Here is a 27,504-nt window from a genome sequence, read left to right as displayed (position 1 = left end):
CCTCTCTACTTCGGCCATCATCAGTTATTTTGCTCCCCAAATAGCAAAACTCCTTTACTACTTTAAGTGTCTCATTTCCTAATCTAATACCCTCAACATCACCTGACTTAATTCGACTACATTCCATTATCCTCGTTTTGCTTTTGTTGATGTTCATCTTATATCCTCCCTTCAAGACACCATCCATTCCGTTCAACTGCTCTTCCAAGTCCTTTGCTGTCTCTGACAGAATTACAATGTCATCGGCGAACCTCAAAGTTTTTATTTCTTCTCCATGGATTTTAATACCTACTCCGAATTTCTCTTTTGTTTCCTTTACTGCTTGCTCAATATAGAGATTGAATAACATTGGGGAGAAACTACAACTCTGTCTCACTCCCTTCCCAACTACTGCTTCCCTTTCATGTCCCTCGACTCTTATAACTGCCATCTGGTTTCTGTACAAATTGTAAATAGCCTTTCGCTCCCTGTATTTTACCCCTGCCACCTTTAGAATTTGAAAGAGAGTATCCCAGTCAACATTGTCAAAAGCTTTCTCCAAGTCTACAAATGCTAGAAACGTAGCTTTGCCTTTCTTTAATCTTTCTTCTAAGATAAGTCGTAAGGTTAGTATTGCCTCACGTGTTCCAACATTTCTACGGAATCCAAACTGATCTTCCCCGAGGTTGGCTTCTACTAGTTTTTCCATTCGTCTGTAAAGAATTCGTGTTAGTATTTTGCAGCTGTGGCTTATTAAACTGATTGTTCGGTAATTCTCACATCTGTCAACACCTGCTTTCTTTGGAATTGGAATTATTATATTCTTCTTGAAGTCTGAGGGTATTTCGCCTGTTTCATACATCTTGCTCACCAGATGGTAGAGTTTTGTCAGGACTGGCTCTCCCAAGGGCATCAGTAGTTCCAATGGAATGTTGTCTACTCCGGAGGCCTTGTTTCGACTCAGATCTTTCAGTGCTCTGTCAAACTCTTCACGCAGTATCGTATCTCCCATTTCATCTTCATCTACATCCTCTTCCATTTCCATAATATTGTCCTCAAGTACATCGCCCTTGTATAGACCCTCTATATACTGCTTCCACCTTTCTGTTTTCCCTTCTTTGCTTAGAACTGGGTTTCCATCTGAGCTCTTGATGTTTATACAAGTGGTTCTCTTATCTCCAAAGGTCTCTTTAATTTTCCTGTAGGCAGTATCTATCTTACCCCTAGCGAGATAAGCCTCTACATCCTTACATTTGTCCTCTAGCCATCCCTGCTTAGCCATTTTGCACTTCCTGTCGATCTCATTTTTGAGACATTTGTATTCCTTTTTGCCTGCTTCATTTACTGCATTTTTATATTTTCTCCTTACATCAATTAAATTCAATATTTCTTCTGTTACCCAAGGATTTTTACTAGCCCTCATCTTTTTACCTACTTGATCCTCTGCTGCCTTCACTACTTCATCCCTCAAAGCTACCCATTCTTCTTCTACTGTATTTCTTTCCCCCATTCCTGTCAATTGTTCCCTTATGCTCTCCCTGAAACTCTGTACAACCTCTGGTTCTTTCAGTTTATCCAGGTCCCTTCTCCTTAAGTTCCCACCTTTTTGCAATTTCTTCAGTTTTAAACTACAGGTCATAACCAATAGATTGTGGTCAGAGTCCGCATCTGCCCCTGGAAAAGTCTTACAATTTAAAACCTGGTTCCTAAATCTCTGTCTTACCATTATATAATCTATCTGATACCTTCTAGTATCTCCAGGGTTCTTCCATGTATACAACCTTCTATCATGATTCTTAAACCAAGTGTTAGCTATGATTAAGTTGTGCTCTGTGCAAAATTCTACCAGGCGGCTTCCTCTTTCATTTCTTAGCCCCAATCCATATTCATCTACTATGTTTCCTTCTCTCCCTTTTCCTACACTCGAATTCCAGTCACCCATGACTATTAAATTTTCGTCTCCCTTCACTATCTGAATAATTTCTTTTATTTCATCATACATTTCTTCAATTTCTTCGTCATCTGCAGAGCTAGTTGGCATATGAACTTGTACTACTGTAGTAGGTGTGGGCTTCGTATCTATCTTGGCCACAATAATGCGTTCACTAAGCTGTTTGTAGTAGCTTACCCACATTCCTATTTTCCTATTCATTATTAAACCTACTCCTGCATTACCCCTATTTGTCTTTGTGTTTATAACCCTGTAGTCACCTGACCAGAAGTCTTGTTCCTCCTGCCACCGAACTTCACTAATTCCCACTATATCTAACTTCAACCTATCCATTTCCCTTTTTAAATTTTCTAACCTACCTGCCCTATTAAGGGACCTGACATTCCACGCTCCGATCCGTAGAACGCCAGTTTTCTTTCCCCTGATAACGACATCCTCTTGAGTAGTCCCCGCCCGGAGATCTGAATGGGGGACTATTTTACCTCCGGAATATTTTACCCAAAACGACGCCATCATCATTTTATCATACAGTAAAGCTGCATGCCCTCGGGAAAAATTACGGCCATAGTTTCCCCTTGCTTTCAGCCGTTCTCAGTACCAGCACAGCAAGGCCGTTTTGGTTATTGTTACAAGGCCAGATTAGTCAATCATCCAGACTGTTGCCCTTGCAACTACTGAAAAGGCTGTTGCCCCTCTTCAGGAACCACAAGTTTGTCTGGCCTCTCAACAGATACCCCTCCGTTGTGGTTGTACCTACGGTACGGCTATCTGTATCGCTGAGGCACACAAGCCTCCCCACCAACGGCAAGGTCCATGGTTCATGGGGGGCCTCCATCCACACCCCTCCTAAAATTTTTGTTTCCAAGGACATAGTCATGTGCGACTACATAATTCCGCGTGACGATGCTGTCCATAACACAGTCTGGCCGCCATTCTTGGACCATCATAGTGTTCTCCAATACGGCTCCAACAGCTATGACACTTTGCTTAATGGGAAGCCACTCCTGGTTCCTGTCTGCTGACTGAAACCTGCCTGATATCTCATCGACAAGCGCCCTGATAAAGACTTTACCCTCATGGTGGCTTCCCCCCCAACTCCCGACCCTCCTCCCCCTGCGACTGCATTCCCTCTTTTCCAGACGCTACTCGACGTCTGTTGCTTATGCCATGAGGATCTTAGGCTCCAGTTACAGACAAGGAGCTGGCAGTCCCAGGGGTCCACAATGACTGCACAGTCTCACTTGAGGCCCCAGTACACCATTTATGGGAAGTTCTCACCTTACCTGGTAAAGTCAACTCCACAACCGTACTTGCGCATTTCATTGATGATGGCTGTCTGGCCATCTCCACTACTTGCCCATGCCCTCCGGACAGTGAGCTCTTCACGGACCCATCGTACACACATATCCTGGGGGTACATCTTCCCCACCTCCCCCTCCCATGCCCACCCGCGCAGGCTGTACCATCCACGCATCTGCCCATTTCCGTGGCTATCATCTCTACACACAGCACCCAGACCACCCTTGCCCGCACTTCTTCTCTCCCCCTCCCCTGTCTCCCCCAGATGCCCAGATGTTGCCTCCTGCCCATGCTCCACATTACTGGGAGAGATGGGGGGGGGGGGGGAGGGGGGGGGATGCACTCTGTTGGAAAGTTAGGATTGCTGGCCAGAGAAAATGACTTGTGGTCTTGTCTCTGATGGTTGACGGTAGCAGTGCAGTTCACTCCATGACTCAAGTGTGTTACGTTGTGTATTCTTCTATGTATTGATAAAAGTGTGTTGCGTATTCTGTGCCACTGTGTCATCTATTACTTGGTATCACTTTGTATCAAATTTCCACAAGCCATTGATAATATCCTTATAGAAAACTGTAATGAATAAAATTATATTACAAAACCAGTAGTAAGTGGCATGTCAGCCCATGACAAGCACTTCCTTTTTTTAAATATTAATAATGAACAGGTCATAAAACCAATAAATCTGCATTCAAGGGGGTAGCCAGCAAGCCAAAAATTAATTATATTAGGACACTCCTCAGAGACAGAAACTGGAGTGAAGTATACAGTGTTCATGGAATCAATGAAAAATGCAACCCATTTATGAATAAAGTCCTTACCTCTTGTGAATACTGTTTCCTGTTTGTTGCCCTTCATGGCAAGCCATCCTGTTTGCCTTCGTGCTTTCCAAACCCTAGCTTGGCCAGCAATGTCAATGAATCTCTCCCCAGTTGAGAACATTTGGAGCATTATTGGCAGGTGCCTCCAACCAGCTCAGGATTCTGATGATCTAATGCTCCATTTGGACAGAATTTGGTATGATATCCCTTATGAGGACATCCAGTAACTCTGTCAGTGAACAACAAGCTGAATAACTGCTTGCAAAAGTGCCAGAGGTGGACCAACACATTATTGACTTGCTCAATTTGTGAAGCTATTCCTTTGAATAAACCTTCCAGTTGTTCTGAAGCTGCAATTATTTGTTCATCTGCACTTGTATATCACATTACCAGTTTCTGTCCTATTTGGATAATTCCTTTGTAATGCATCATTCTTTTATTTTTAATTTATTTTATTTTCTTCTTTTCCTTAGAGTGTAATACTTTTGCTGTTTCCCCAGAGTACTAATCCGCTTATAATGGAAAAAAGGTGTTTTTGCATATTCTAAAGTTACATAAGGCAGCTGTGTGGGTGTATTCTTAATAACTTATTGTTTTTGTACTTGACATGACAGTTCACATGTATCTTCTATGTACTGTTAATTTCTAATAGGATGAACTACATATTCGGATTATTCTTTTCATTTAATATTAAACCATTGCCTTAAGCCAAGATGCTGAATTTTCTTCCACCAAATTAAATTAATATTGTTCATAAAGTCCCCCAATACAGAATTTGTTGCTGTGGTCTGCACTCTGAAGACTGGTTTGACACAGCTCTCCATGCTACTCCATCCTGTGCAGGCTTCTACATCTCCAAATAACTACTGCAACTTACATCCTCCTGATCAGTTATATAGTTCATAACCAGTACATCTCCCCCCCCCCCCCCCCAAAGAACCATGGACCTTGCCATTGGTGGGGAGGCTTGCGTGCCTCAGCAGTACAGATAGCTGTACCGTAGGTGCAACCACAACGTAGGGGTATCTGTTGAGATGCCAGACAAACGTGTGGTTCCTCAAGAGGGGCAGCAGCCTTTTCAGTAGTTGCAGGGGCAACAGTCTGGATGATTGACTGATCTGGCCTTGTAACACTAGCAAAAACGGCCTTGCTGTGCTGGTACTGCGAACGGCTGAAAGCAAGGGGAAACTACAGCCGTAATTTTTCCCAAGGGCATGCAGCTTTACTGTATGGTTAAATGATGATGGTGTCCTCTTGGGTAAAATATTCTGGAGGTAAAATAGTCCCCCATTCGGATCTCCAGGCGGGGACTACTCAGGAGGACGTCGTTATCAGGAGAAAGAAAACTGACATTCTATGGATCGGAGCGTGGAATGTCAGATCCCTTAATTGAGCAGGTAGGTTAGAAAATTTAAAAATGGAAATGGATAGGTTAAAGTTAGATATAGTAGAAATTCGTGAAGTTCGCTGGCAGGAGGAACAAGACTTTTGGTCAAGCGAATACAGGGTTATAAATACAAAATCAAATAGGGGTAATGCAGGAGTAGGTTTAATAATGAATAAAAAAATAGGAGTGCGGGTAAGCTACTACAAACAGCATAGTGAACGCATTATTGTGGCCAAGATATACACGAAGCCGACACCTACTACAGTAGTACAAGTTTATATGCCAACTAGCTCTGCAGATAACAAAGAAATTGAAGAAATGTATGATGAAATAAAAGAAATTATTCAGATAGGGAAGGGAGACGAAAATTTAATTGGCACGGGTGACTGGAATTCGGTAGTAGGAAAAGGGAGAGAAGGAAACGTAGTAGGTGAATATGGATTGGGGCTAAAAAATGAAAGAGGAAGCCGCCTGGTAGAATTTTGCACAGAGCATAACTTAATCATAGCTAACACTTGGTTCAAGAATCATAAAAGAAGGTTGTATACATGGAAGAATCCTGGAGATACTAGAAGGTATCAGATAGATTATATAATGGTAAGACAGAGATTTAGGAACCAGGTTTTAAATTGTAAGACATTTCCAGGGGCAGATGTGGACTCTGACCACAATCTATTGGTTATGAACTGTAGACTAAAACTGAAGGAACTGCAAATAGGTGAGAATTTAACGAGATGGGACCTGGATAAACTGAAAGAACCAGAGGTTGTACAGAGTTTCAGGGAGAGCATAAGGAAACAATTGACAGGAATGGGGGAAAGAAATACAGTAGAAGAAGAATGGGCAGCTTTGAGAAATGAAATAGTGAAGGCAGCAGAGGATCAAGTAGGTAAAAAGACGAGGGCTAGTAGAAATCCTTGGGTAACAGAAGAGATACTGAATTTAATTGATGAAAGGAGAAAATACAAAAATGCAGTAAATGAAGCAGACAAAAAGGAATACAAGTGTCTCAAAAATGAGATTGACAGGAAGTGCAAAAGTGCTAAGCAGGGATGGCTAGAGGACAAATGTAAGGATGTAGAGGCTTATCTCACGAGGGGAAAGATAGATACTGCCTACAGGAAAATTAAAGAGACCTTTGGAGAAAAGAGAACCACTTGTATGAATATCACGAGCTCAGATGGAAACCCAGTTCTAAGCAAAGAAGGGAAAGCAGAAAGGTGGAAGGAGTATATAGAGGGTCTGTACAAGGGCAATGTACTTGTGGACAATATTATGGAAATGGAAGAGGATGTAGATGAAGATGAAATGGGACATACGATACTGCGTGAGAGTTTGACAGAGCACTGAAAGACCTGAGTCGAAACAAGGCCCCTGGAGTAGACAACATTCCATTAGAACTACTGATGGTCTTGGGAGAGCCAGACCTGACAAAACTCTACCATCTGGTGAGCAAGATGTATGAGACAGGCGAAATACCCTCAGACTTCAAGAAGAATATAATAATTCCAATCCCAAAGATAGCAGGTGCTGACAGATGTGAAAATTACCGAACAATCAGTTTAATAAGTCACGGATGCAAAATACTAATGCGGATTCTTTACAGATGAATGGAAAAACTGGTAGAAGCCGACCTCTGGGAAGATCAATATGGATTCCGTAGAAATTTTGGAACACATGAGGCAATACTGACCCTACGACTTACCTTAGAAGCTAGATTAAGGAAAGGCAAACCTACGTTTCTAGCATTTGTAGACTTAGAGAAAGCTTTTGACAATGTTGACTGGAATACTCTCTTTCAAATTCTGAAGGTGGCAGGGGTAAAATACAAGGAGCGAAAAGCTATTTACAATTTGTACAGAAACCAGATGGTTGTTATAAGAGTCGAGGGGCATGAAAGGGAAGCAGTGGTTGGGAAGGGAGTGAGACAGGGTTGTAGCCTGTCCCCAATGTTATTCAATCTGTATATTGAGCAAGCAGTGAAGGAAACAAAAGAAAAATTCGGAGTAGGTATTAAAATCCATGGAGAAGAAATAAAAACTTTGAGGTTCGCCGATGTCATTGTAGTTCTGTCAGAGACAGCAAAGGACCTGAAAGAGCAGTTGAACAGAATGGATAGTGTCTTGAAAGGAGGATATAAGATGAACAGCAACAAAAGCAAAATGAGGATAATGGAATGTAGTCGAATTAAGTCGGGTGATACTGAGGGAATTAGATTAGGAAATGAGACACTTTAAAGTAGTAAAGTAGTTTTGCTATTTGGGGAGCAAAATAACTGATGATGGTCGAAGTAGAGAGGATATAAAATGTAGGCTGGCAATGGGAAGGAAAGCGTTTCTGAAGAAGAGAAATTTGTTAACATCGAGTATAGATTTAAGTGTCAGGAAGTCGTTTCTGTAAATATTTGTATGGAGCGTAGCCATGTATGGAAGTGAAACATGAACGATAACTAGTTTGGACAAGAAGCGAATAGAAGCTTTCGAAATGTGGTGCTACAGATGAATGCTGAAGATTAGATGGGTAGATCATATAACTAATGAGGAGGTATTGAATAGGATTGCGGAGAAGAGAATTTTGTGGCACAACTTGACTAGAAGAAGGGATTGGTTGGTAGGACATGTTCTGAGGCATCAAGGGATTACCAATTTAGTATTGGAGGGCAGCGTGGAGGGTAAAAATCGTAGAGGGAGACCAAGAGATGAATACACTAAACAGATACAGAAGGATGTAGGTTGCAGTAGGTACTGGGAGATGAAGAAGCTTGCACAGGATAGAGTAGCATGGAGAGCTGCATCAAACCAGTCTCAGGACTGAAGACAACAACAACAACAACCAGTAAATTGCTCAGAGTCCACATCTGCTCCTGGAAATGTCTTACAATTGAAAATCTGGTTTCTAAATCTTTGTCTAAACATTATATAATCAGTCCTTCTGGTGTCTCCAGGTCTCTTCCACATATACTATCTTCTTTTATGATTCTGAAACCAACCATTAGTGATGAAATTGTGCTCTGTGCAAAATTCTACCAGGTTGCTTCCTCTTTCACTCCTTTCCCCTACTTCATATCCAATTGCTATTTTTCCTTCTCTTCCTTTTCCTACTATTGAATTCCAGTTCTCCATCACAATTAAATTTTTGTCTGCTTTAACTATCTGAATAATTTCTTTTATCTCATCATACATTTCTTCAATGTCACCATCATCTGTGGAGCTAGTTGGCTTATAAACGTATTCTGCTGTGGGGGTGTGGGTTTCATGTCTGTCTTGGATATGATAAAGCATTCACTATGCTGTTCACAGTAGCTTACCCATATTCACCTGTGTTACCCCTATTTGACCTTGTATTTATAATCCTGTATTCGCCTGACAAGAAGTCCTGTTCTTCCTGTCACTTAATTTCACTAATTCCTCTTATATCTAACTTCAACGTGTCCATGTCCTTTTTTAAATTTTCTTAGATATGCACCCAGTTAGAGTATATAACATTCCTCGCTCTGACCTGTAGAATGCCAGTCTTATTTCTCTTGATGATGACATTCTTCTGAGTAGTCCCCACACGGAGATCTGAATGGTGGACTGTTTTACCTCAGCAGGAGTATTTTACCTAAGAGGACGCCATCATCATTTAACCATACAGTACAGCTACACGTCCTCAGGAAAAATTATGGTTGTAATTTCCCTTTGCTTTCAGCTTTTCAAAAGTACCGGCACAGCAAGGCAGTTTTGGGTGATGTTACAAGGCAGATCAGTCAATCATCGAGACTGTTGTCCTTGCAACTACTGGAAAGGTTGCTGATCATCTATATTCATATTGCTGGGTAATTTGATAGAGTGACACCTCCAGCCAGTGTTCAGCAATCCAAACTGAGATTCAAATTGCTTCAATGAAACATAAAAAGTCTTAGCAGTAATCACAATGACTTGGATACCATTGCAGAGAGTGATAACAGTGATATTTCAGTTATAAGTGAGCATTAGTACGCAATGAACTAATTAGTATATGCCAGCCATTCTTCATGATCTTTTGTTCTGCCTTCAGCAGAAACGAAAAACATGTTTGTGGGGCAGCAATCTTTTCTGTGAAAAGTAGTGACTATGTGTAAGTATTTTCAGCATAGAGGGTGTAATAGACTTAGCAGTAATGAACTCCTAGCAGCTGTGAACTACTAGCATCAGTGAACTATAAGTGGGGAAAAGAGAATTAAATAGTTTAATAGTTACAGGCCTCCTTGTGGTATCATGGACATTTTCTTTGACATTATTGATGATCTACTTGTTGGCATGGACAGTAAATACTGCAATAAATATGGTTGGGTTAACATCATCCTGACTGAAGATATGAACATTGACATGCTGACTACTGACTCCAGGCCAAAGAAACTAATGTTAATACTAGATCAGTTTAATTTAACTTTTCTTTTAATGAACCCACTAAAGAGGTCAATAGCAGCGTATCATGCACTGAAACGTTATAATTAATGTCTCACTTTAAGTACAGTGCATCAGGTCTGAAGCTTGCCATTTCTGACCATCATGCTGTTCAGGTAGCGATACAAGCTAAAAATCATTATGTCAGTGGCAAAGAGGAAAAGAAAGTCGCAAAGGAACCACCCATGATGAAGACAATCTTGAAAATCTCAACAGTATTCTGAAAATATTAGACTTGTATGAAAATAACTGCATCACTTTCAGTCATTACTTTCAGTGAATTTGCTTCGATGTCTCAGGCCCAGAAAAACTAGGATCTTCTCAATATGCAGTGCTAAAGAATGGCAATAATTATAGAGTAAAGGTAGAATTTAAGAAATATCATGTTTATTACAAAGATGTACTATTAGAAGGTAGAAGTAAATACATAGCCATGGTGTTAAACTTTAGCAACCTTGGCAAACTGCCTGGAAAGTTATAAATAGCCATAGAGTCCATAAGGGCAAATCAGCCAGTAATTATATCGACTATAAAGGGAGTATCATCAAATTCCAAATCAGGTCGCAAATGTTTTTAAGGAGCACTTTCCTGATTTTGGAAATCGACCAGTGAGCATTTCAACAATCTCCATTATAGACACAAGAGCATTACAGTTAAACAAAGTGTTTACGTGGCCCCAATTAAAAGTAAGGAAATAAAATACATAGTAAGATCACACAAAAAAAAAAAAAAAAAAAAAAAAAAAAAAAAAAAAAAAAAAAAAAAAAATATCAACTAGCTATGGCAGGCTGTGTATTAGCACCAGCACATTAAAAAGTTGCATAGAAAACATGTATCATGTCTAATGTCATGCCCATAGCAGTAAATGATGTAACTGCATTACGTAATTTTTCAAACAATCTAAAAATAATACAAATAACCCTGATTTACAACAAAGCCGATAAATCTAAAACTATCAACCCATCTACATCTACAGAGATACTTTGCAAGCCATCATATGGTGTGTGGCGGAGGGTACTGTGCACCACTACTAGTCATTTCCTTTCCTGTTCCACTCGCAATAAAGCGAGGGAAAATGACTGTCTATATGTCTCTGTATGAGTCCTAATTTCTGAAATATTTTCTTTGTGGCCCTCACGCACAATGTATATTGACAGCAGTAGAGTTGTTCAGCAGTCAGCTTCAAATGCTGGTTCTCTAAATTTTTTCGAAAGTGTTTCTCGTAAACAATGTTGCCTTCTCTTCAGGGATTCCCATTTGAGTTCCCAAAGAATCTCCGTAATGCTTACGTGTTCTTCAAACCTGTGGTAACAAATCTAGCAGTCTGCTTCTGAATTGCTTCGATGTTTTCCTACAGTCTGACCTGGTACAGATCTCAAAAACTTGAACAGGACTCAAGAATAGGTTCAAACTATCATCCTATATGCAGTCTCCTTTACAGGTGAACCACTCTTTCATAAAATTCTCCCTATAAACCAAGTTGACTATTCTTCTTCACTAAAGCTTGTTATTCCTACTCATCCATGTTAACTTACTTTTTTTCACATTTAGAACTAGCTGCCATTCATCACACCAACTAGAAATTTTATGTTAGTTGTCTTGTATGTTCCTGCAGTCACTCAGTTTTGACAATTCACTGTATGTCACAGCATCAGCAAATAACTGTAGATTGTTGTCCACCCTGTCTGCCAATCATTTGTTTATATAGAGAACAACAGTGGTCCTATGACACTTCCCTGAGGCACTCCTGATGATACGTTTGCCTGTGATGAAAATTCTCCATCGAGGATAACATACTGGGTTTTGTTACTCAAGAAATCTTCAAGCCACTCGCATATCTGTGAGCTTATTCCATATGCTCATACCTCCATTAACAGCCTGCAATGGGGAAATGTGTCAGATGCTTCTGGGAATCTAGAAACATGGAATCTGGCTGTTGTCCTGCATCCATAGTTCACAGTATATCATGTGAGGAAAGGGTTAAGATGAGTTTTGCACGAGTGATGCTTTCAAAACCACGCTGATTCATGGATATAAGCTCCTCAGTCTCAAGAAAGTTTATTACATTCAAATTGAAAATATGTTTAAGGATTCTGCAGCAAACTGAAGTTAGAGGTATTGGTCTATAATTTTGTGGGTTCGTTCATTTACACTTCGTATGTACTGGAGTCTTCTACGCTTTTTTCCAGTCACTTGGGACTTTATGCTATGCGAGAGATTTACAATCACAATCCTCAGTCTTACCTGGATTTTCTAAGATAATTGAGAAAGTTATTTCCACAAGACTAATGACATTCCTGATCAGTACAATCAAATATTTGAAAATCAGAATAGGTTTATGAAAACCAAGTCAACTTCAGCAGCTTCAGCTCGATTCATAGACAAAATAATAACAACTGCCATAGAGAACAAGGAGTATTTTACTGAAGTGTTCCTTGATATTGGAAAAGCTTTTGATTGTGTCAACACCACTATATTACTCGACAAGCAGTGGAACCTGGGTATTAGAGGAACTGCGTATGAATTGATAAAATCATGTATGAACAACAGGAATCAATTGTTGTTGCTCAGAACAAACTGGGCTAATGTAACAACAAAAACAATCAATTATTAATAAAATTATTTAATTGTATACGTAAAAAATCTACTCACCAAGCAGCGGCAGAACACACACATAAAAGACTTGTGATTGGCAAGCTTTTGGAGCCAGTGGCTCCTTCTTCATGTAGAAGGGTTGAAGGGAAAGGAAGAAGGGTGAAGGAAAAAGACTGGAGAGGTCTAGGAAAAGGGAGTAGATTTTGGGAAAGTCCCACAGAACAGCAGGTCAGGAGAGATTTACCGTACGGGATGAGAAGGAAAGACTGATTGTTGGGGATGCATCAGACGCTTGCATATTACCCTGTCTTCCAACTTAAAGTTTTCAAATCTTGTCCCTTCTTCCTTCCCCTTTAACCCTTCTGCCTGAACAAGGAGCCACTGGCTCTCAAAGCTTTCCAGTCACAACAGTTTTTTATGTGCGTGTTCTGCCACTGCTTGGTGAGTAGATTTTTTTGTCTGTCCAATTAAATAATTTTATCAAAACAAACTGGAGGCCATTCAAATCCAAAATTACTGATATCAAATAAGAAGTGCCTCAAGGTATCATGTTGGGACTTCTCCTTTTTAAATTTATGTTAATGTATAAAGAACTTTTCTCATAAATCTAAAATAATATTGCATGCGGACAATGCATCAATCAAACACAAAGCTCATGACAGTCTGGAACTGCTGTAAAACAGTGTTACAATGAAATAGTCAAGTATTTCAGTGAAAACCATCTAAATATTGTTGCATCAAAGACTGCAGTATTGAAATATAACACCAGAAATTTTGGAATGAAATTACCCACAGGAAACAACACTGTAAGAAAGGAAAAATTCTTGGGACCTCAACTGTGACATGCAGATTGCTTTCGAAGCCTGTAAGGTGTCTAAAAAGATATTTGCCATAAACATGAAGAGCAAATATTGTAAAGATATGTATGTGCTAAAAATGGGATATCGTTCATTATTCTAACCAGATTTAAATGCTGTAGAATATAGATACAACAACACAAAAACATTTTAACACTACAGAAAAATCTGTCAGAATTATTTGCAGAGCCAAACCCAGAGAATTTTGCCAGAATGTGTTTCCAAAATTAGGTGTGAATAGAATACAATAGAATAGAATAGAATCTTTATTGTCAAATGACATGTTATACACAATCATTTGATTGAAACATTGGTGACTCGTCAGTGAATAATTCTGTGCCTACCTAAGTATACCTTGAAACAAGACACGTTAAAATAAAGAATATGAATGCGCCCGGAAGCACATTACAACATAAAAATATAATTACATGTTTGAACATAAAAAGATAATTACATATTAGATTTCTTCCTGTTTCTTAAAATTTTCCACAATGTTTTCTAGTTTATAAATATAAACATACTGTATAAGAGCACATACTTCCATAAAAGTAGTATACATATACACATCTTTGGTGTATGTGCGGATGGATATGTGCGTGTGTGCGAGTGTATACCTGTCCTTTTTGCCCCCTAAGGTAAGTCTTTCCGCTCCCGGGATTGGAATGACTCCTTACCCTCTCCCTTAAAACCCACATCCTTCCGTCTTTCCCTCTCCTTTCCTCTTTCCTGATGAAGCAACCGTTTGTTGCGAAAGCTAGAATTTTGTGTGTATGATTCTGTTTGTTTGTGTGTCTATCGACCTGCCAGCGCTTTCATATGGCAAGTCACATCATCTTTGTTCTTAGATACATCTACATATTTAGATATATAGTTTACATGATACATAGTTTATAAGTATGGACATGTACAAAAAGAACATATACCTCCATTAAAAGAGAACATAAGCATACACATAGAATGTAAGTAGAAAAAAACGGAAAAACAAAACAAATGTAGTATCTCCTACTTGTTCCTTGTTTATAAATTCATCCACACTGTAATAACATTTGCTTTTCAAATATTTTTCAGTGTTTGCACCTGTGGGTTGTAGCTTGCAGTCCTTAAACTTTGAACACATTTCATTGCTAAGCTTCAAAGCTATGTAATATGGTGTATTTTCAGATAATGTTAGTCTGTGGTGAGCTAACATGTAATCTTTTTTGTGCTTTGTTTCATAAGCATGTGTTAAAGAATTTCCCTCAAAAAGATATGAGTTTTTTAGCTCAAAGAGAAGTGTTTCATACACAAACATAGAAGGAACTGTCAGGAAGTCAAGGCTTGCAAATAAAGGTTTGCATGATTGTCTATTGTTTGTTCCAGTCTTACTTCTGATAATTTTTTCTGTAGCTTGAACACTCTGAGGAGGCTTCCTTTTTCAACTCCCCAAAAAATTATGCCGTATCTTACAACTGATATGAAATATGCATGGTACACAATTTTCCTAACAGCTAAGTCAGTTATTTTATTTAGAACCCTAACTGTGTAAACAAAACTATTTAACTGCTGCAGTAAGCAACCCACATGTTCAGTCCATGTCAAGATTTTGTTTGTGGTCACTTCAAGAAATTTAACAGATTCTGTAGTGACCAGTTCTCTGTTAATAACTTGACTATGTTATATATTCAACAGTTTGTTTGGTCCTGAAGTGTATAGTTTGTGTTTTTGTTAGGTTTAGCTTCATAGCATTATTATTTATCCAATTTTCTAATTCTTGAAGAGTTTGCTTCGTTTTCTGTGCTAACTATTCAGTGTTTTTAGAGCAGACTACTACTGTTGAGTTGTCTGCATACAGAATCATATCTGAAGTTACCTTACCTGGCATGTCATTTATGGGGTGCACCTGTTTGTATTTTCTTCCAACTAGAGAAAGCTTACTTGCCTTTATGTTGTATAAGTACCCTCTGTTTCCTATTTTTGAGATAAGATGTGAACCAACTTAAAGATTCTTCATGGAAGCCATAAGAAGCTAATTTGAGGAGCAGCTGCTTATGGTTTACCATATCAAATGCCTTACTGAGGTCACAGAAGATAACAGATACACTCTCCTTGTTATCGAGGCATTTGCTTATTTTAGTGATTTTTTTCCTCCTATGAACCTCCTTTTGTTCTTCTTGCTGTAGGCCTTAAAGGCCCGATAAGGCAATAAATGATGATGATGATGATGATGATGATGAACCATGGACCTTGCCATTGGTGAGGAGGCTTGCATGCCTCAGTGATGTAGATAGCCATACCGTAGGTGCAACCACAATGGAGGGATATCTGTTGAGAGGTCAGAAAAACATGTGGTTCCTGAAAAGGGGCAGCAGCTTTTTCAGTAGTTGCAGGGGAAACAGTCTGGATGATCGACTGATCTGGCCTTGTAACATTAACTAAAACGGCCTTGCTGAGCTGGTACTGTGAATGGCTGAAAGCGAGAGGAAACTACAGTTGTAATTTTCCCCAAGGGCATGCAGCTTTAATATATGGTTAAATGATGATGGCGTCCTCTTGGGTAAAATATTCCGGAGGTGAAATAATCCCCCATTCGGATCGCAGGGCGGGGACTACTCAAGAAGACATCGTTATCAGGAGAAAGAAAACTGGCATTCTACAGATCAGAGCGTGGAATGTCAGATCCATTAATCGGGCAGGTAGGTTAGAAAATTTAAAAAGGGAAAAGGATAGCTTAAAATTAGATATAGTGGGAATTAGTGAAGTTTGATGGCAGGAGGACCAAGACTTCTGGTCAGGTGAATACAGGGTTATAAATACAAAATCAAATAGGGGTAAGCTACCATGAACAGCATAGTGAACGCATTTATTGTAGCCAAGATAGACACAAAGCCTATGTCTACCACAGCAGTACAAGTTTATATGCCGTCTAGCTCCGCATATGAGAAAGAAATTGAAGAAATGTATGATGAGATAAAGGAAATTATTCAGATAGTGAAGGGAGATGAAAATTTAATAGTCATGGGGGACTGGAATTGATAGTAGGAAAAGGAAAAGAAGGAAACATAGTAGATGAATATGGGGTGGGGGTAAGGAATGAAAGAGGAAGGTGCCTGGTAGAATTTTGCATAGAGAATAATTTAATCATAGCTAATACGTGATTCAAGAATCATGAAAGAAGAATGTATACGTGGAAGAGGCCTGGAGACACTGGACAGTTTCGGATTGATTATATAATGGTAAGATTCAGGAACCAGGTTTTAAATTTTAAGACATTTCCAGGGGCCTGTTCCAGAGGTGGCTCCTCAGTCTGCAAGATCCGGGCAGTTGCAGAGGGTGGGCTTACTGGTAGTTGGGAGCTCCAGCATCAGGCGTGTAATGGAGTCCCATAGGGGTATGGCTGCAAGGGAGGAGAAGAAAACCAATGTGCACTCCATGTGCATACCGGGGGGAGCCATTCCATATGTGGAAAGGGTCCTTCCGGGTGCCATGAAAGGGTGCACCCATCTGCAGGTGGTCGCTCATCTCGGCACCAATGATGTGTGTCACTATGGATCAGAGGAATCCTCTCTGGCTTCCGGCGGCTATCTGATTTGGTGAAGACTGCTAGTCTCACTAGCAGGATGAAAGCAGAGCTCACCATCTGCAGCATCATCGACAGGACTGACTGCAGACCTTTGGTACAGAGCCAAGTGGAGGGTCTGAATCAGAGGCTGAGATGGTTCTGCGACCGTGTGGGCTGCAGGTTCCTCGACTTGCGCCTTAGGGTGGTGGGGTTTCAGGTTCCGCTGGATAGGTCAGGAGTCCACTACACACAGCAGGTGGCTACATGGGTAGCAGGGGTTGTGTGGCATGGACTGGGCGGATTTTTAGGTTAGATGGCCTCAGGCAAGTACAGAAAGGGCAACAGCCTCAAAGGGTGCGGGGCAAAGTCAGGACATGCGGGGACCAAGCAGCAATCGGTATTGTAATTGTAAACTGTCGAAGCTGCGTTCATAAAGTACCGGAACTTCAAGCGCTGGTAGAAAGCACCGAAGCTGAAATTGTTATAGGTATGGAAAGCTGACTGAAGCCAGAGATAAATTCTGCTGAAATTTTTACAAAGGCACAGACAGTGTTTAGAAAGGATAGATTGGATGCAACTGGTGAGGGCGTGTTTGTCGCTGTTAGTAGTAGTTTATCCTGTAGTGAAATAGAAGTGGATAGTTCCTGTCAATTATTATGGGTGGAGGTTATACTCACCAACCGAGCTAGGTTAATAATTGGCTCCTTTTACCAACCTCCCGACTCAGCAGCATTAGTAGCAGAACAACTGAGAGAAAATCTGGAATACATTTCACATAAATTTCCTCAGCATGTTATAGTCTTAGGTGGAGATTTCAATTTACCAGATATAGACTGGGACACTCAGATGTTTAGGACGGGTGGTAGGGACAGAGCATCAAGTGACATTATACTACGTGCACTATCTGAAAATTACCTTGAGCAATTAAACAGAGAACCGACTCGTGCAGATAACACCTTGGATCTGCTGATAACAAACAGACCCAAACTTTTCGACTCTGGAAGTGCAGAACAGGGAATCAGTGATCATAAGGCCATTGCAGCATCCCTGAATATGGAAGTAAATAGGAATGCAAAAAAAGGGAGGCAGGATTATCTGTTTAGCAAGAGTAATATGAGGCAGATTTCAGACTACCTACACTGGACTCGCATTCGGGAGGACGACGGTTCAATCCCGCGTTCGGCCATCCTGATTTGGGTTTTCCGTGATTTCCCTAAATCCCTCCAGGTAAATGCCGGGATGGTTCCTCTGAAAGGGCACGGCCGACGTCCTTCCCCATCCTTCCCTAATCCGATGAGACCGATGACCACGCTGTCTGGTCTCCTTCCCCAAACAACCAACCAGACTACCTAACAGATCAAAACAAAAATTTCTGTTCCGACACTGACAATGTTGAGTGTTTATGGAAAAAGTTCAAGGCAATCGTAAAATGCGTTTTAGACAGGTATGTGCCGAGTAAAACTGTGAGGGACAGGAAAAACCCACTGCGGCTCAACAACAAAGTTAGGAAACTACTGCGAAAGCAAAGAGAGCTTCACTGCAAGTTTGAATGCAGCCAAAACCTCTCAGACAAACAGAAGCAAAATGATGTCAAAGTTAGCGTAAGGAGGGCTATGTATGAAGCGTTCAGTGAATTCGAAAGTAAAATTCTATGTACCGACTTGACAGGAAATCCTAGGAAGTTCTGGTCTTATGTTAAATCAGTAAGTGGATCAAAACAGCATATCCAGACACTCTGGGATGATAATGGCACTGAAACAAAGGATGACACGCGTAAAGCTGAAATACTAAACACCTTTTTCCAAAGCTGTTTCACAGAGGAAGACTGCACTGCAGTTCCTTCTCGAAATCCTCGCACAAACGAAAAAATGGCTGACATCAAAATAAGGGTCCAAGGAATAGAAAAGCAACTGAAATCACTCAACAGAGTAAAGTCCACTGGACCTGACGGGATACCAATTTGATTCTACACAGAGTACGCGAAAGAACTTGTCCCCCTTCTAACAGCTTTGTACCGCAAGTCTCTAGACGAACGGAAGGTTCCAAATGATTGGAAAAGAGCACAGGTAGTCCCAGTTTTTGAGAAGGGTCGTCGAGCAGATGCGCAAAACTATAGGCCTATATCTCTGACATCGATCTGTTGTAGAATTTTAGAAAATGTTTTTTGCTCGCGTATCATGTCATTTCTGGAAACCCAGAATCTACTCTGTAGGAATCAACATGGATTCCGGAAACAGCGATCGTGTGAGACTCAACTCGCTTTATTTGTTCATGAGACCCAGAAAATATTAGATACAGGCTCCCAGGTAGATGCCATTTTCCTTGACTTCCAGAAGGCATTCAATACAGTTCCGCACTGTCACCTGATAAACAAAGTAAGAGCCTACGGAATATCAGATAGGCTGCATGTCTAGATTGAAGAGTTTTTAGCAAACAGAACACAGCATGTTGTTCTCAATGGAGAGACGTCTGCAGACATTAAAGTAACCTCTGGCATGTCAGAGGGGAGTGTTATGGGACCATTGCTTTTCACAATATATATAAAAGACCTATTAGATAGTGTTGGAAGTTCCATGTGGCTTTCCGCAGATGATGCAGAAGTTGCAGCATTAGAAAATTGCAGCAAAATGAAGGAAGATCTGCAACGGATATGCACTTGGTGCAGGGAGTGGCAACTGACCCTTAACATACACAAATGTAATGTATTGCTAATACATAGAAAGAAGGATCCTTTATTATATGATTATATGATAGCCGAACAAACACTGGTAGCAGTAACTTCTGTAAAATATCTTGGAGTATGTGTACGGAACAATTTGAAGTGGAATGATAATATAAAATTAATTGTTGATAAGGCGGGCGCCAGGTTGAGATTCATTGGGAGAGTCCTTAGAAAATGTAGTCCATCAACAAAGGAGGTGGCTTACAAAACACTCGCCCGACCTATACTTGAGTATTGCTCATCAGTGTGAGATCCGTACCAGGTCGGGTTGACAGAGGAGATAGAGAAGATCCAAAGAAGAGTGGCGCGTTTCGTCACAGGGTTGTTTGGTAAGCGTGATAGCATTACAGAGATGTTTAGCAAACTCAAGTGGCAGACTCTGCAAGAGAGGCACTCTGCATCGCTGTGTAGCTTGCTGTCCAGTTTTTGAGAGGGTGCTTTTCTGGATGAGGTATCGAATATATTGCTTCCCCCTACTTATACCGCCTGAGACGATCACAAATGTAAAACTAGAGAGATTCGAGCGTGCACGGAGGCTTTCCGGCAGTCGTTCTTCCCGCAAACCATACGCAACTGGAACAGGAAAGGGAGGTAATGACAGTGGCACGTAAAGTGCCCTCTGCCACACACTGTTGGGTGGCTTGCAGAGTATAAATGTAGATGTGGAATCTGACAACAATCTATTCGTTATGAACTGTAGATTAAATCTGAAGAAATTGCAAAAAGGTGGGAATTTAACGAGATGGGACCTGGATGAACTGACTAAACCAGAGGTTGTACAGACTTTCAGAGAGAGCATTAGGGAATGATTGACAAGAACAGGGCAAAGAAATACAGTGGAAGAAGAATGGGTAGCTTTGAAGGATGAAATAGTAAAGGCAGCAGAGGATCAAATTGGTAAAAAGACGAGGGCAAGTAGAAATCCTTGGGTAACAGAAGAGATATTGAATTTAATTGACAAAAGGAGAAAATATAAAAATGCAGTAAATAAAGCAGGCAAAAAGGAATACAAACATCTCAAAAATGAGATCGACAGGAAGTGAAAATGGCTAAGCAGGGATGGCTAGAGGACAGATGTAAGGATGTAGAGGCATATTTCATTAGGGTTAAGATAGATAGTGCTTACAAGAAAATTAAAGAGACATTTGAAGAAAAGAGAACCACTTGCATGAATATCAAGAGCTCAAATGGAAACTCAGTTCTAAGCAAAGAAGGGAAAGCAGAAAGGTGGAAAGAGTATATAGTGGATCTATACAAGAGCAATGTGCTTGAGGACAATATTATGGAAATGGGAGGGTGTAGATGAAGATGAAATGGGAAGTATGATACTGCATGTAGAATTTGACAGAGCACTGAAAGACCTTAGTCAAAACAAGGCCCCAAGAGTAGACAGCATTCCATTAGAACTACTGATAGTGTTGGGAGAGCCAGCCCTGACAAATCTCTACCATCTAGTGAGTAAGATGTATGCGACAGGCGAAATACCCTCAGACTTCAAAAAGAATATAATAATTCCAATCCCAAAGAAAGCAGTTGTTGACAGGTGTCAAAATTACCACACTATCAGCTTAATAAGTCACAGATCAAAATACTAACATGAATTCTTTACATACGAATGGAAAAACTGGTAGAAGCCGACTTCAGGGAGGATCGGTTTGGTTTCTGTAGAAATGCTGGAAGATGTGAGGCAATACTGACCCTACAACTTACCTTAGAAAATAGATTAAGGAAAGGCAAACCTATGTTTCTAGCATTTGTAGACGCAGAGAAAGCTTTTGACAAATTTGACTGGAATACTCTCTTTCAAATTCTGAATGTGGCCGGGGTCAAACACAGTGAGTGAAAGGTTATTGACAATTTATACAGAAACCAGATGGCAGTTATAAGAGTCGAGGGACATGAAAGGGAAGCAGTAATTGGGAAGGGAGTGAAACAGGGGTGTAGCCTATCCCTGATGCTATTCAGTATGTATATTGAACAAGCAGTAAAGGAAACAAAAGAAAAATTCGGAGTCGGAATTAAAATCCATGGAGAAGAAATAAAACTTTGAGGTTTGCTGATGACGTTGAAATTCTGTCAGAGGCAGAAAAGAACCTGGAAGAGCAGTTGAATGGAACGGACAGTGTCTTGAAAGGAGGGTATTAAATGAACATCAACAAAAGCAAAACAAGGATAATGGAATGTAGTTGAATTAAGTCGGGTGATACTGAGGGAATTAGATTAGGAAATGAGACACTTAAAGTGGTAAAGGAGTTTTGCTATTTGGGGAGCAAAATAACTGATGATGGTCAAAGTAGAGAGAATATAAAATGTAGACTGGCAATGGCAAGGAAAGCGTTTCTGAAGAAGAGAAACTTGTTATCATCAAATATAGATTTAACTGTCAGGAAGCCATTTCTGAAAGTATTTGTATGGAGTGTAGCCAGGTATGGAAGTGAATCATGGACGATAAATAGTTTGGACAAGAAGAGAGTAGAAGCTTTCGAAACATGCTGGTACAGAAGAATGCCGAAGATTAGATGGGTAGATCACATAACTAATGAAGAGGTGTTGAATAGAATTGGGGAGAAGAGGAGTTTGTGGCACAACTTGACTAGAAGAAGGGATCGGTTGGTAGGACATGTTATGAGGCATCAAGGGATCGCCAATTTAGTATTGAAGGGAAATGTGGAGGGTAAAAATCATAGAGGGAGACCAAGAGATGAATACACTAAGCAGATTCTGAAGAATGTAGGTTGCAGTAGGTACTTGGAGATGGTAAGCTTGCACAGAATAGAGTAGCGTGGAGAGCTGCATCAAACCAGTCTCTGGACTGAACACCACCACAACAACAACAACAACAACAACAGTGATTAGTTCATTAACAACTTGCACAGTGCTTCAGCCCTTCCTGAATACATACTGATTGTGAAGAATAATGTTATGTTTTTTGTTATATTTTTCTAGTTGGTTACACACTACTCACTCAACTATTTTGGAAATAATTGGTAGTATTGATACTGGGTGAAAATTTCCTGTCTTGTCTGCCCTTTTTGTGGATAGATCGAACTTTCGCATACTTCAGCCTGTCCGGAAAGCAGCCCTCATCCAATGACTGATTCATTATGTGACAGAGTTGTGGTGTGATGATATCACATCATGCCTTTATTATTTTAGTTGGAACTTCATCCCAGCTCACTGATTCAAGATTTTTTGAGGATTTTATAATTTTAGCCACTTGATAGCAGGATACGTGTGTAAATTAGAATTCTCCTCACCTGTGCTGCATCATATTAGCACTTACGTTTGGAGGAGGGAGATCATAAATCTTGTTAGAATTTATAAAATACCTGTTGAATTCTTCGCATGTATGTCTGGAGTTTGTAATCATTTCCCAACTATTTCTAATTTATGATTAAAACTTTTTTGTTTTTTCAGCATTATTTCACTCTTGACAATCTACCATACAGCTTTTGATTTATTTGTGGCATCTGATATGTATTTATTGTTTGCCATTTGTTTTGCCTTTTTTAACTACTCTACCAAATATGTCTGCTTGTGTCTGTATGTGTGGATGGATATGTGTGTGTGTGCGAGTGTATACCTGTCCTTTTTTCCCCCTAAGGTAAGTCTTTCCGCTCCCGGGATTGGAATGACTCCTTACCCTCTCCCTTAAAACCCACTTCCTTTCGTCTTCCCCTCTCCTTCCCTCTTTCCTGATGAGGCAACAGTTTGTTGCGAAAGCTTGAATTTTGTGTGTATGTTTGTGTTTGTTTGTGTGTCTATCGACCTGCCAGCGTTCTCGTTTGGTAAGTCACCTCATCTTTGTTTTTATATATAACTACCAAATATTCTTTTGTATTTGTTTACATAGCTGATGAACTCTACATCGTGGTTGCTCTTTGCTTCCATGTGCAGTTTCCTCTTTCTAATACTAGAGATCCTGATGTCTTCAGTTATCCATGAGTTCTTTTACAGTTTATGTTATGTGCTGTTATGAAGAGGAAACATTCATTGAAAACTCCCGTGAATTTTGATACAAAAGCATTGTAATTTGTGTTTACTGAGTACCGGTTGCTGAATGACCAGGTTTCATTTAGTCTTGAGACAAATGTATTCACATTTTGTTGGCTGAAGTTCCTGACTCATTTCACTGTTACACTTTTTATCTAAATTTGGCAATGAGATAAAAAAGGCTGAATGGTCCGATATACTTAATTCTATAATGAACTTTTCTGTAGCACCATAGTTGATACTGCTCACTATGTTATCTACACATGTTGCAGAAGATGCTGTTATTCTAGTGTACTCACTAAAGTTTAATGTTAAGCCATTTGTAGATAACATGACCTTCAGGGGAACAGCAAACCTGTGATCAACTCTTACATTTATGTTGAAGACAGTACAAATTATGACCTTTTTACATAACTTTTCTACCTGCAACCTACACAGCAAGGTTTCAGATTTGTTCAGAAATACACAAGTAGCTGAATAGTCAGGGATATGACATATGCTAATAATTAAGATGCCATATTTTAAAAGTTCAATTCAGCAGCTTTCAAATAATAGCACCTCGTTCAAGCAATTAAAAGTCTGCCTGACTTCAAAACTTCATTGATTCTTCTACTTGAGTGCATGATCCTCCAAAACTGTTTTTTCCACAAAAACTTGCTGCTAAATTATAACCTGAAAGTCAGTTTATCAAGTTTATAAATTCACTTTTAAGCCACTGTTTGTTTAAGCATATAGCTTTAACAGAACTTGTGTTCTCCAGCAATACTTCTAGTTCATATAATTTGTTCGTCACTCCTACTGATAGACCACCTATATTAAGGTGCGTTACGAAATTATTAGAAACTAAATGAAACAGAGAATCATTTAATTGGTCATCAAATGTGGCACCTGCCTGGGTCTTTAATTCTAAATTTCATTCTGTTATTTTGTTTCTTGTGGACCAAATTCCATGGGAATTGGTCCACTAGTTTTCCTGTGAAGGGTCTCCCAGCACAATAACAGACTTATTTCTACTTTTGTTGTCGAGAGACATCTCTTCAAGAGCATTGCTTTTGTTAGAAGCTAGCATCCTTTTAGTGTATTACCATTACAGTTGTATATTCATAAAAGTAATATTACTTGTGAAAGCAATAAACTAAAATTTAAACTGTCACCTACTCCATCTTAATACCAGACAAAAATTAAGATACCATATAAGTAGCCACAGAATAGTATTACATGAGAAAGATGCATTTAATGCTGAGCTGAAGCTAGCCAATACCCTACCTGATATCTCTCAACCCTTCCCATTAGCAATGAAAAGACCAACTAAAAAGAATTTTACTTTGAAGTTCATTTTATTCCATAGGTGAGTTCGTTATCTTTATGGAAAGTAGTTTTAGGTAATTCACAGGCAATCTAATAATAAAAAAGTTGTAACACTTTTTCTTATATATTAACAAATGAGAAATGTATTAAAATGTACAATTTATTGTAAAACACAAAAAATTAGTTTCTAAATTATAAATTGATAAATTATGAGGCCCCAAAATTGTTTTATATCTTGGGATTGTTTTCGAAATATTATGAAAAGGATAAATTGCTACTCACTATATACATGTCCCAGTTATGGAGTGCAATTGTACTTTTTTCTGACGTGCTTGCTTTCTTTTCCTTCCAAAACCTCTTCATCTTCTCACAGCGGTTTTTCTTACATTCTTCTGTCCATGTTCTCTTAGCTGTAACACTTGGTTTAGCTACAATCTGATGCTCGACAAATAAAATTTTGAATGCAGCTCTATCCTGTAGAATTTTGTTTGTAATGCCTATTTCCTGAAGATCTTTTTCAGATTGAAGTATGGTATTTAATTCTTTTTAACTTTCATTGAGAGGGCTAGGTAGAGAATTTTTGGTGAGTCTATTGTAATTCGTTCTGAGAAAGTGGCATCAAAATTCAATCTCCTTTTCCTAAAAGGATCCAAGATTTACTCTAAATTTTGATGTAACTCATTAGTCTTCTATCTCATACAGATTCCCTCAACACAGATTGGACCAAAAATTTGCCTTAGTATTTTTCTTTCTGCTTTTCTGTGTCTTTAATTACTGATCTACCTCCAATGATTAGAATCTCTTTTTCATTTGGACAATTGCTCCTAGGTATTTAAATTTGGACACTTGAAATATTTTGCCAAACTATGTAAACATGGTTTGTCCATGTAGGTAACGAGGAAAACCTTCCATGTATTGAATTTTTCCATAAGGCATTTTCAGTCCACTTTTAGCTGCTGTTTCATGGAGATTTTTAAGTCAGTTAATTGCCTCTTCTCCGTTGTTTGAAAAGATCAGTAGACTGTCTGCATAAACTAGAAATCATAAATAAATACCAACAATTATGAAAAGAATAGATAGCTATTCATTGTGAAGATGACACTCTGAGCTGCAGACAGGCATAACAAAAAGACTGTTACACACTTAGTTTTCGGCCAAAGCCTTCTTTAAAAAAGAAAGGAAAACACACAGAACACACACACACACACACACACACACACACACACACACACACACACACACACAAGTAGGCACACCTCACACACATGACTGCTATATCTGGCCACTTTAGCTGGCCTGAGATAATGATCATATGTGCCCGAGGTGTGCCTACTTCAGAAACAGAGAAGGAAATGTTGAGCATGGGTGTAATCATTCTCCATGGCAGCACCCGCCCACATATCATCCATCAAACTGTCACTCTCCAGGAAAAGTTTTAGAAGAACATAATCATGCACCCAAGTGTGGACCTGGCACCCACTGACTACCATCTGTTGAAAGAACAGTTGGCCAGAATGTGATTCAACTCTAATGATGAGGTGAAAGATTAGGTTTAGTGCTTTCTCAAGGATATGATAGTGAGCTGGTATGACATGGCAATACAAAAACAATCATAGTGTCTACAAAAATGCGCCAACCAAAATGGTGATTATATGGAGAGATAGATAAATGTACAGCTTTTAAAATGACATAAATTAAATATTATGGAAAACTGTATCTTTCTTATAGTTGTACATTCTTCACCATGAGCTTTTAACATATAATAACTGGAATCTTAATTTTACAGGTGTTAAGATGGTGTTCTGTGGTCATTTACATCGCAATGCTGGAGGATTCTACAAGGATATGGAAATAATTGTAACTTCTGCAATGGGAGGACAACTGGGTACTGATTTACCTGGATTCAGAGTTGTTAATGTCAAAAGTGATGCTATCACCCATACTTATTTTGATCTTGATAATGTTCCAAAAGAAGTCACAGTGTAGCACAGTGTCAGTCTTAATGATAAGCTGTGTGAAGAGTTTGGATGAGACACACATTGCAATGCATTTTGTGGCAACCTTTCTCCAAAGGCTTTGTCAATATATGTTGGAACATTTGCTTCTTTCTTTCTTTCAATAAGATGAATTATTTTGATGTTGACAAATGTAATCCTTGTATGTCACTATAAAAAAGAAAAAAGTAAAGATTACAAGGGGGAAAAGTGAAACATATACATTAGAGAAAAATTTAAATTTTTTACGAAAAAGCAAAGTTTAAACATAATGTTAATGTAAACATTCTGTGATTTACTATTCTATGCACAACTTTTAACTTCTTAATAAGTTCATACAAACTGTTATCAAGGTAGTCTTAGTTTTATGTGATATCATTTCATTCATGTAAAGCTTCACTAGAGAACACCACAGTGTTATTGATCAGCAAAATACCTTACTTTCATCCTTTACACTTATGATATAGATCTTCAAGCAAATTATATCTTACATTTTATTTTTATAACATTATGATATAAAGTATGTGTTGCAATGGGAAGTGATGTAAATGCTTTTTACAAAGGAAGTAATCACTGACCATGAAACCATGTGTTTTATCATGCATTATAATGCCATTACATACAGATCCTGTAGGC

The 27,504-nt window shown here is 39.3% G+C and overlaps 1 protein-coding gene across 2 annotated transcripts in view; it reads left to right on the top strand.

The window, feature by feature from the left end:
* Window positions 1-27,088, top strand: part of LOC124802648 (serine/threonine-protein phosphatase CPPED1-like) — a 143,056-nt gene extending 115,968 nt beyond the window's left edge. For both annotated transcript variants that reach the window (XM_047263552.1, XM_047263551.1), the window contains one exon: window positions 26,661-27,088. In XM_047263552.1, coding sequence (XP_047119508.1) covers window positions 26,661-26,860 — 200 coding nt within the window. In that variant the 3' untranslated portion in view covers window positions 26,861-27,088. The remainder of the gene's footprint in view (window positions 1-26,660) is intronic.
* Window positions 27,089-27,504: the final 416 nt, after the last annotated feature.

Source organism: Schistocerca piceifrons, chromosome 6, assembly GCF_021461385.2.
Source record: "Schistocerca piceifrons isolate TAMUIC-IGC-003096 chromosome 6, iqSchPice1.1, whole genome shotgun sequence".
NCBI classification, from domain to species: domain Eukaryota; kingdom Metazoa; phylum Arthropoda; class Insecta; order Orthoptera; family Acrididae; genus Schistocerca; species Schistocerca piceifrons.
The sequence above is the reverse complement of the archived record's forward strand: the minus strand, read 5'-3'. Positions and strand labels throughout refer to the sequence as shown.